At 40.2% G+C, this 11,184-nt stretch overlaps 1 protein-coding gene across 1 annotated transcript; it reads left to right on the forward strand.

The window, feature by feature from the left end:
- The first annotated feature begins 6,282 nt into the window (after positions 1–6,282).
- On the forward strand, positions 6,283–11,184 carry LOC307269407 (butyrophilin subfamily 1 member A1-like). Its single transcript, XM_080052371.1, has 6 exons — positions 6,283–6,515; positions 7,572–7,892; positions 8,822–9,035; positions 9,139–9,209; positions 9,456–9,563; positions 10,386–11,184. The coding sequence occupies exons 1-6, from the start codon at positions 6,452–6,454 to the stop codon at positions 10,808–10,810; spliced, it is 1,203 nt and encodes a 400-aa protein (XP_079908497.1). The 5' UTR covers positions 6,283–6,451; the 3' UTR covers positions 10,811–11,184.

The following is an 11,184-nucleotide window of genomic DNA, read 5'->3' on the forward strand; positions in this document are numbered from 1 at the left end:
TAAATCACTCCATATAAAGAAATATGATATAGCCTATTATAATAAGGATTTTTTTTATTTACATTTACCAATTGTTTAAACAATGTTCTTGGAAACCTGTGAGGTAGAGTACGCCATGTTAGATGTTTATTTTATGCTCTGAAAAAAAAAATCCCCAAATAAAAAAGTTAGTTATAAGCTACAACTGGTAGGCTATAATAAAGTAGATCTACTCACACTCGCAGGCGGAGGGATGGCGGTAGTGGTAGCGTCGGCGGTGGTTTGACCCGGGTTGACCCTGAGCCTCACAGCAACAGGCTTCTCCTCTCCTTTTTTATCGAAGACATGGAAAACGTAATCGCCTTCATCCTCCTTCTTCGCCCCCGTCAGAGTAAGCGAAACGTCTCCAGTGGTTTCCCAATTAGTGGGGGCGCGCGCTCTTCCCACGAATTCCTTCCCAAATGTGATGTTATTGGTGCCCGGTTTGAGCTCAAAAACGAGCTTCCCGTTTTTCATACATCGGATTGGCTTCTTGGCAGCCGTGGAAGAGTGGGCAGGGAGTGTGACTATCTCTCCCTCGGTCACGGATAGAGTTGAGAATGGATGAACAACCAACTCGAGGTGTTTTTCTACCCCGCATGTTAAAACATACTGTCCGTTGTCGTTGAAGTGTGTGCTAGTCAAGTTAACAGAATGGCTATTTGGATTCAACCTGCCGATGTAATGTTCCCCCGGCATCCAGCGGTCAGCATCCCGAATAGCCACTACATGAGTGCCGGAGGTTGTCTCGTGCTCCAGTCTCGCTCCCAGTTTGTGGCAATTTTCAGTCGCTGTAAACTCAGCGGGGTCTCCCAGAAAGTTTGGGATAAGGTCTCCAAAAACTGGATTGAAAAGACACAAAACTAAGGCACAAAGTCGCAATGCCATCTTCATGCAGCGTCTGACTCTGTGCAATGAACTGACAGACTGCGGGGACTCGGGGAGGGCATGGACCTATAAAGAAGGAGGAATGGAGCAAGGCGGAGCTGAGCTCTCCTGCCGGCTCATTACGTATTTCCCGGGATTCCCCCCGCCGGGCCAATCAGGTGCAACTGTAACCCTGCGTCCCGCCTCTTCTGGCGGGACGCAGGTTGTCTATAACATCAGCTGACACAACACGCATCACAGCAAAAGCTGACGCTTCTGAAGAAGACTGCAGAAACATGTCAAGGTACAAACAAATGAATACTAGTCTGTTTACACGAACATACAAATTAAGATCCACCTCGTCTCGTGGCTAATTAACGTTACACAGACACGCACGCACGAACGCACACAAGTAGCCTACACTCTCATAGAAAGTGCGAACTCAGAAATAGGCTGATATACAAAACTGGAAAACACTGGCAACTGTTGTTTGTTCAGTGTATATATCCTCAAAGAAATACTCATTCCAATAATATATGCGTCACTTTTTTATGTCCCTTGTTGTTTTAATGAAAGACAATCCATACAAATCATTATTAGACTGCAAACAAAACCCCTGACCTCCGCTGTCAAACCTCTAAACACCAAAACTCAATTAAACTAAAAGAACAACATGCTGAGTTCACCTTATATAATGGGCGAAACGTGAAGGGAAGGTTTTGGAGAAATTTGTGGGCACTCAATTCAACTGACACAGAAATCATTGTGAGCATCTCTCATCCAATCACTAGTCAGATACTGCCATCTAGGGGCTAAAAATCAAAACGCATCCAGAACCACAACCTTAGACACACACACCAACTCATGTGTGCATTTTTTCTCTTCAAAATCAATCATGAAAGAGACACAAACTACGTATCTATATACAGTTAAGGACATAATGACTAGCCCCCCTATGAACATTTCATTTTAAAAAAAAAGTATTTCCCAATAATAATTTTGACCCTGGTAGTTTATGTTTTTTATGAAGTTTTTCATATTGTATGGAATGTAAAGCCCACTGAGGCTAATAATTCTGTCCTCAAATCAAGTCAAGTCAAAGTTTTTTATTGACAGTTCTGATATCTGCAAGACATACATCAGAATCAAAATGGCGTTCATCTCTGACCCACGGTGCATCTGTATCTTATCCAATAGGGACACTCCACTGAATGTACCCAAAGTTCAGTCTTAGTAGGGCCTAAACTGCTCAACCTTAAAAGAACAGTTGCATAGTACACATACTATTTTGTCACTCAGGAAGAAGCTTTCAGAAGTTTGACCAAAATAACCCTGGTGACTCATCATGATGTCATGTGTCCTCCTGTGTTGCATTGCATTATGGGAAATGTAGGATCCAGCTTGACCCCAAAGTCATGATATCGATTTGGATTGTTCATTACAAAATATTTCTCAGACAAATCCCCAAACTTGATGGAATTTAATCACTGGAGTGTCCACTTCTTTTTTAAGATCATTTTTGTTGGCATTTTCAAGCTTTATTAGATAGTAATAAAGTTTAGATAGTACAGAGTTGAAATGGGGGGACAGAGAGAGAGAGAGAGAGAGGGGGGATGACCTGCAGTAAAGGTCTACGGGTCGGATTTGATTGCCTGTACTCACCTAACAATCAGGGTGATGTATCCTCTCCTGAACCGACTGTCCAGTTTGGGAACAAAACATGTGTAACTCCTTTTATATCCAATGTTTCAACTGAGGAAAGTTTCAGTAAAATGTTTCTGTTTTCTCCTTTTCATTGTGGGAAAGATGATAAGGACAGCACTCCAAGTTTAGCTGATTTATTTAATTGCCACACAGACTTTTCGGGCCATACACCCTTTCATTGGGTTCTAGGTTATGGGCCTAGAAATCAAACCAAATGATCAAATCACATCCATCCCAACAGGGGGAGCCCCAAGTACATGTAGGTCACTAACAGTATACTGTACTGAAATCTCATTGGTAGGTCCCATAAAATTAAATCTTGCATTGAAAAAATGAAATATGGGGGTCGGGGGGGTGGGTGCTCTGTGGTGTAGCGTATAGTGGTCCTCTTAACAGCAGACCCGGGTTCGATTCCGGCCCGGGTCGTTCTATAGTGAAGGAATGAAGCGTTACGTCTCAACTGTTTAATACATTTATATTGGGCTTCTCAGTAGACTAAGTAGACTTCTGTACAGTTACATAGGAGTTGTAGTTTCCCAGTTGTATTGAACGCATCACCAGAGCTAAAAAAAAAGGAAGTTACATTTATTTATTTTATTTTTTTTCTAAAGTAAGACTAGTCTAGATCTACATTCTACTTCTTTACAATTTGCGGTAGAGAAAGTAATGTGAAGCCTGTGCATGATAGGGCTGCACTCACCAGGCATTTATATGTTTCCTTTAAAATACTGTTAGTAACTTCTATGTGATTGTGGCTCCCTCTGTTGGGATAGATGTGTTGTGTCATTTGGGTTGGTGTGGCTTGAGCGCATTGAAACCTAGTTTTGTTTTGTTGTGGAAAACAAACAGCCTTGGTCCTGTGTCTGAAGTCCTTGTAGGCCAACTTTACATTAGCCCTGCGACATCCGGGTATTTTTAACCATACTAAATCTGGCCACAAGAATCGGGACATCCTAAATATTTTTTCTACCAAACTAAATAGTTGATAGTATGGGTATTGGAACGCAGCCTCTGTCATCCATTGTGTGTCTGTAACTGTGCACTGGGGTTAATCCTCCTGGTTCCCCAATGCAGAGTTAGTAGTCTTGACAAAGTGTGAAGGTCTTCCATCGCCAATGCCGATATGAGAAAATCACTTCAGGTTCTGTTGGTAAAAAAAAAGAAAAAGGATTTAGCATTAAGAGCAACTGTGAAAGCATCTTAGTACACGTTTAAAGGTTGAGTCAGACATTCTGGAGAACGCTGTGACCATCTCCTCAGGATCTGCAACCTGTCCATACGTGTGCTGTGAATAAATCAATTTATTATTACACAGCATAGGCTCTGTAAACTGGTAGGTTGCCATAGCTACGGTGGGCCTCCTATGTGTAGCCTACACACCCTTTGTACAAACTTATTGACTTTGTTTGTCATTTGGCTGATATACAAATCCTCAAGACCAGGAAATGCCTCATCAGATCTTGACTATGATCCTGTTTACTCTGTGTGTGTGTGTGTGTGTGTGTGTGTGTGTGTGTGTGTGTGTGTGTGTGTGTGTGTGTGTGTGTGTGTGTGTGTGTGTTAAATCTGGTCGTGAAAATTGCTAAATGACCAGTAATGAACAGTCAACCAAGTTTTTCTATGGGAACCTATAGAAACATGATACCAACCAGCCATTAAATTAGGACTCCTCATATCCATGTAGCCTATATTTGTAATCCTTTCTGTTTATAGTAAATATGCAACATAGTAAAATGTGTATGTGTAGGCTTAGTATAGAATATTGTGTGTTCAGCCAACATAATAAATGCACACGTTTAACCAAAAGAGCGCACAAACAAACTACAGAAAGGTATGATAGTTATGTCAAGTCAAGGACTTCAAGCTCCGTACAAAATCTCAAGGACTTCAAGCTCCGTACTAAACTGTCAAGAGTGAAATGAACGTAGGCCTACCTGTTACATCCAAGACGGTGTCAGTGAGCAAATAAATCACTGTCAAAGTTTCCAGTACTAATCAATCGGACCAAAGAAATGAAAAATAAATAAAAACGAAATTTCTAACTGAGTATAGGCTTCCTCAACTAAGCAGCAGCAACACTTTCTGTTTCGTCTGAAGGGAAACAACTCCCGCCCTCCCACAAACCAGTTTAAAAATAACAGCGCTATATCAGCATGGTTCAATGGGTTTGTTATTGCCTTCATGTGTTACTAAGCTACCATAGTGGTGAGTGCAATATTTTGCAATGTTGCGACTAAAAACAGTACAGGCACAATATGCGCACTACTCAGACTCATTTTTCTTTCTCATGTTCTGACTCACTTTCTCACTTCTGACTGTGAATTTAAAATATAGGGCCCACGTGGTTTGACATAGGCCTAAAATAGCCCTACTTCATTGTGCTTTGGCAGATGATTACCACTAGCCTATACACTCGGTTATCCTAAATTGCCTCAGGCTTGTACCTATTAGTTTCATACATTATGCAGTGTACGTGTAACATGGTCAGTTATTTACTGGTTACATATTATATTATCATTACACAAACTATTGTGAAACCTGATGTGTCTTTCTCCCTATTTTAGTTAGTCAACAAAGCTCCTACGTCACTTTCAGGGTCACCCTACGTGTATAAAATACTTTTCCCGCCATTGCCTCTTCCCATTGTTATCGAACTAATGCAGAGGTAAGCGGAATTGTTTAGGTGCCCCGATTTAGCCTATATGTGTTAGCTTAAACATAGCCTATTGAACTTTAAGCTAGCTCTTTTACGTGTGTTGTTTAACTTGTTAGGAGCTAAAGCTAACGGGATTACTCACTGATATTTTGTTTTTATTTTACGTGTGTCAGGTATATTTTCATTATAGTAATATGCCCATTGTTATTGAACTACTGAAGAGTATGTCAGAAAATAAACGGAGATCGCCTCAAAATATATTCTGTTAGCCTTCCCTTGGGCATTCAATCACACTACACAACGCAGAGAAACCGACATCACTAGCTACACCGGTATAAGTTCACACTGACATTGCAGTGAGTGCGATGTAATCTATTTTTATACGAGGCTAATATCCAGCAGCATACTCTGTGGCAAGTTTAAATGTCCTGGTACAGTCGAGAGTGAAGGAAAATAGTCTTGTTTTTAAGAATGTAATTTATCATTTAATGGCAACTCTGTAATTGTCTCCCTCAATTGTTATACAGGCAGAAATTGACCAACTGTGTTTGACGTATGGTTCAAAAGTGTTTAGCATGAAATCAACTGTAGTTTACCACAAACACGTGTGAAATAAATTATTGTTAAAATAGTAGGCCTATTGCTTACAAACCGGAAAATGGACGTTTTGTAACATAAGCCTATTCTAGTTAGCCTAAATATAGTTTTATTTAGTGTCATCTAAGTTTCCCTCATCAATTTGGCCGTGCATCTGGTTTGCTAAAGTCTAAAAAATAAAAATAAATCTCAAAAAATTGCTCCTTTTTGGAAAAACTATTTAGAGCTGTCTATTGTGCTGATGACCTCCCTCTACGCATTCACTCTGACGTCATTTATCCATCTTTCATCTGATAGTAAAGGAATGACAAGTGTTACGTTTCAACTGTTAAATATATTTGTATTAACCTTCTTATTTAGCAGTTACATAACAGTTTGTAGTTTCCCAGTGTTATTGAACACATCACCACTTGAGCAAAAACGAAAGTAAAAACTTTTTTTTTTTTTTCGAAAGCCAGTCAGTTTGTCTCGTCCTTCCCTGTGTACAGGAAACAAGGATCCACTTTTGTAAACGCCGATAGGTTACTCAATTAATTTAGCAACTTTATCTGGTAATAGATCAGTAGTTTTACTTTTTTGATTAAGTTTATTTAGTTAGTTTTTTCTGCCATGGCCCGCAGACTGTTCCTATTCGTCGCCGCCATGTTCTCCTGTTGCGCAAAGCTGGATGAAGGTTTGTATATTTCTATCTATACAATCTTTTCACATTACACATGCAGGTATTGTTCAGAGTGTAGCGGATAGATCTCGTCTTAAGTGAATATGGGGAAAGTCAGCTAGTCGGGTTTGGTTAAACAATAAATAACTACGCGCGTGTGTAGGCTATAACGTGGGACACAAGATACTTTAAAACCTGTTGATTGACAACAGAACAGTCGTTATCCCAATTGTTAAAACGTTAATTGTTGAGTGGTTTTGATTAGGTTCAGTCCGTTATATGGTTCAGGCAAGCGGACGTCACGAGCGTCAGTGGCTGGCAGCCGATGCCAAGCACCCCTCCACCCCGTTTCTGTCATTCGATAATCTAATCATTTTGAGTGTATAGTATTAGGGCTATTTCTGCTAAATGGAGCAAGTTTAGCGTACATTGGCGGACATTTCAGCAAATCCAAATAAGTTCAACATTACGAATGAGTTATTGATTAAATGTATAGAAGCCTCTGAGTTTATATGACAATGCTCAGAACACCAAGCAGAATATCCCACTGTGCAACTTTTAATCGACAATACATTTTCAAATATTATGGCAGACAACACCGTAAGCAGGCTTTTGTAGGTAGAGTCAGTGATGCTGGAGAATGCTTGTAGTCAATAACTTTTTGTCAAAATCTGTGAATACCTAAACAAGATCTGCCAACTGTCTGTAGCCTACTGTGTGCACACAAGAAAACATCTAGTGTTGTAGACTCTGTAAACAGGCATGTTGCTAGCTGTGGGCCTCCTTTGTTTACATATCAGTTTAGGTTGTGTGTGTTAGCACAGGATTTGTCACTGATTTTAACAACAATCATTCTTGAGAATAGCTGACTCTACCTTAAAATATAGTCTACACGTTTGTTTTTCGTTTTAAGGCAACCATCTAAAAATGTGCAACGAGAAGTGCTTTTCACTGCAGCGCCTAGTAGGATTGTTTTGGTCTCATGTGGTGTTTGTTGACTATAAGGAAAATATGATACTCGTCTGGATCCAGATTCCCTTAACTCAAAATGTTTTGTTTTTTCTCCCCTAGAGAATGTTAACCCAATGAAGATCTACGCCTCTGTTGGCGAAACAGCCGTCCTGCCCTGCCAAACCGATATCTATGAACGCCTCTTAACAGTGGAGTGGTCCAAGGATGGCAAAATTGCCTTAGTGTATCGGGACGGACGTGAGACCTACCAGGACAAGGATCCTTACTACAAGAACAGGACAAGCCTCGTCAGGAAGAAACCAGTGAAAGGAAACATCTCTCTGAGGATTGCCAACGTGCAGCTGTCAGCTTACGGAGTATTCATTTGCAAGACGATATGGGAGAGAGTGGAGAAGGTTGTTAAAGTGGAACTCATTGTGGGTATGTACAATCAAATGTATTCCTATTCAAGGAATAGTTCAACATTTAGAATATTTAGCTTTGTAAATACGCAAGTCCCAACAAGCACACCGCAGCGTTTAGTGATGTTGTAAAGTGTATCTTTAGACCTGCTTCCCGTGACTACCAGTGTTTCAGCTAAGCTAACTTGGATGAGCGACCTTTGCCCATTTCTACATCAAAAATGCACGTACAGATACAGGAACGGTTGCTGTCGCCTTTTCTTGAACGGGAGAGCGAGGCCAAAGCTTAAACATATTTAACTATTCCTTTTTAAAAGCTATTCAGCTGAATTGTAGTCTCCTAAAAGTGTTTTTTGATACTTTTTAAAGTTTTTTTTAGCTTTTATCAACAAACCCATAGCTACTCCTTTGAGAGAACTGCTGCTACAACCTATCTATGGGAAACAGTGAATGCTCCGGCCAGATATGCAGCTTATCATATAGTGCCAAAGTATTTTTGGCTTGTAGCAGTAACTTCCTGGAGTCACCAATAGCGCCGGGCAATTTTTCAGAACTGCTCATACTACTGTAAAACATCTTGTCATGATCACATGTGGTTTTTGTGAACTTTTAGCTAGGTTGGATGTTTTCAAATTTCTAGGAAAGTGAATGAGAATTCCTAACATGTCCATGCCTTTACTGTTTCTTGGTGACCTCGGTCTGTTTCATTCACATACTGTATGTGTGAATGATCTTATGATCAGATATATAACTTTGAAGATCTGTAACCTTCGCAAAGCCCAGATAATATTGCTTACTGTGGTATTGTTTAAGCAACTGAACATTTGGAGTAGTCTCTTAATTTTTTCAAGCGCTGTATATACAGTATTTACATGTAGAAGACAACCATGATTTCCTACTCTCTGATGCCAATGTTGGATGTAAAGTTCAAATGTCTTGTTTTCATAGGTGCAGTTTCTGAGCCAAAACTCTCAGTCGTTCCCTCTGTGGATGGTGGAGTGACTCTGCAGTGTGAAGCAAACGGCTGGTTCCCGGAGCCGGAGATTACATTTCTTGATGATCAGGGAAACGTCCTCAAAGCTGAAGAGCCAAAGAATTATCAAAATTCCACCGGGTGTTTCACGGTTACAAGGAGAGTGACTCTGCCGGCTGCTACCAACAGGTTGGGTTTCAGTTTTATACTCAGACTTATGATCTATGTATATCTATGTATATTTACCTCAGCCAACTTCTGTCCAGTCTAAACTTGTGTCTTTTCATCACAGGGTCACCTGCCAAGTTCACCAGCAACAGACAAACCAGACCAGAGCTACAGATTTACAGATTTACATACCAGGTAGAAAAGCTTGAACAATCCACTAGAAAGATTGACTTAATGCTTGACCACATTTCAACCCACGTAATTATATATTTCTTATCTGGAGGAGATTACCAAGACTTACATTGTGACTTTTATAGGGTTCAATGCTTAGTTTGGTGAAATAGGCAGCACTCGTTTAGCATGGAGTGCATGTAGAAAGCAGTCTTTTTGGAGTATATGATATTTCTGAAATATTTTCTAATGTACAACTTATCCTTTCAGAAAACTTCACAAGCTCGTGCACTGCATCCAACTTGATAGTTGCTGCATTGATCATCTTTTTATGTGGATTACTTTTTATCCCCGTACAAAGGAAATACGGCATCTGTGGTAAGTGAAACACCAACACTAAGTTTTGATTTTTTTGAACATGTTATTTGTTCCTAGTCTCCTCTTTCCTTAAGAAACGTAACCTATCAAAGTCTTGTTTTGTCCAATCAACAGTCCGAACCAAAAAGTTCTACTATAACCTACGACAAAGGGAAGCAGTAAATGCTGAACATGTAGATGTTGAAACTACTGATTGTTTGCACTGTTTATTGACTTGAAAGGTCACATATGATGCTCATATTAAGGTTCAAAATTGTAATTTTGGTTTCTACTAGAAACTGTTCTCATGGTGTAGTGTTTGGTTTGGTTGGTAGTGAGGGGGGCGTTCAGCCTTATGACATCATAAGGGGAGAGTAATCTGACTTGGTGTTTTTCAATACAGTTGGAGGTGGATAAAAAAAGAGAGGGTTGGATTGTTCTCATACTTTAGGAGTCTCAAGTCTACTAGTGGACCTTCAAGTTAATCGATTATCAAAATTGACTTTCAGTTGTACTTTGTTGGCCACATGGTCTATGATGTTCGTCAACATATTGTGTTCAAACTAAAAGTGGCAAAGTGCAATAACTGTGTGCGTCTTTTAGAAAGATTTTATTTGAGAATCTTGGTGGCTTGAGCTGTAAGTAGGCTGGTGAGCCAACTGCAAACACCAGCAAAAGTACAAGAGAATCAAAGCTTTGACAGGAAATAATCTTTTAAGGTGAAGGAGACACAGGACTCGAGTAATTGAGTTTAATGGCAAACGGCAGCATTGGTAATGAGACATTATATATAATGAAATGAAACAAGTGCTAACAAAACTTATTTTTGTGGTCACACAACAGGGGGATGTAAATTAGCAGAAGTACTCAGAAGATCAACAAACAGGAGTACAGCAGTTGAGATTCCAGAAACTGATGTGAACTCAGGAAACCAGGATGAGGTCATCAATGATAAGCAGAGTCCTGCTGTGAACCAGCATCACCAGCTTCCCAACGTCAACAATCCAAAACCACCCACTCCAACCAACACCATTCCTCCCATAACTAACATCTCACCCCAAAACAGATATTCAAAACCTCTTCCAACTGATAACACTGATGTCCAACCGAGTTCTCCCTCAGCATCTACTTCAGAGCAATGGCATGGGGTCCACTCCATGTCTCTGTCTCGTCAAAACAAACGTCTAAGCACCCTTTCATCCCGGTCTAGTGTGGATAAGGACCCTGAAGCTTCAAAGCATCTGCTGCCCCAAGATGCTGAAATCTGAGGTGAACCACTCAGCCGGGATAAAAATGTTTAACCTTTCGGGACTATGCAGCTGGTGCTAACTAAGTAATCTGCAGGTGCAAAAACCAAAATTCACACATTTCTTTTCCTGAGAGACTTTCCTATTGCCTTCGAACAAAGTGAAGATCTCCAAGTCCAATCGCTCAATTGTGGGAGCTAATGTCTATGCCATTATTGCCCTATGATCTAGATGATTCATTGTTTGTTTACAAGCTTTTTTTAAACCCCCTTTCTTCCATATTCTGATGCTCGGTGTGAACTTCAGCACATGTCCTTTCTGTGCTGTACTTGAACATATCTTACATGTTTTTAAAGGGTGGGTTTTTCTACGGGGATAACTTTTTTACAAGCATT

The sequence above is a fragment of the Ammodytes marinus genome (genome assembly GCF_949987685.1).
Source record: "Ammodytes marinus genome assembly, chromosome: 23".
Taxonomy (NCBI): Eukaryota; Metazoa; Chordata; class Actinopteri; order Uranoscopiformes; family Ammodytidae; genus Ammodytes; species Ammodytes marinus.

Bases quoted from the DNA above. Each gene is read 5' to 3' on its own strand.
- LOC307269407 (XM_080052371.1), top strand. From the start codon at position 6,452: ATGGCCCGCAGACTGTTCCTATTCGTCGCCGCCATGTTCTCCTGTTGC. The intron at 6,516-7,571 runs GTTTGTATATTT...TTTCTCCCCTAG, and splicing joins TTGCGCAAAGCTGGATGAAG to AGAATGTTAACCCAATGAAG. The intron at 9,564-10,385 runs GTAAGTGAAACA...GTCACACAACAG, and splicing joins AAGGAAATACGGCATCTGTG to GGGGATGTAAATTAGCAGAA.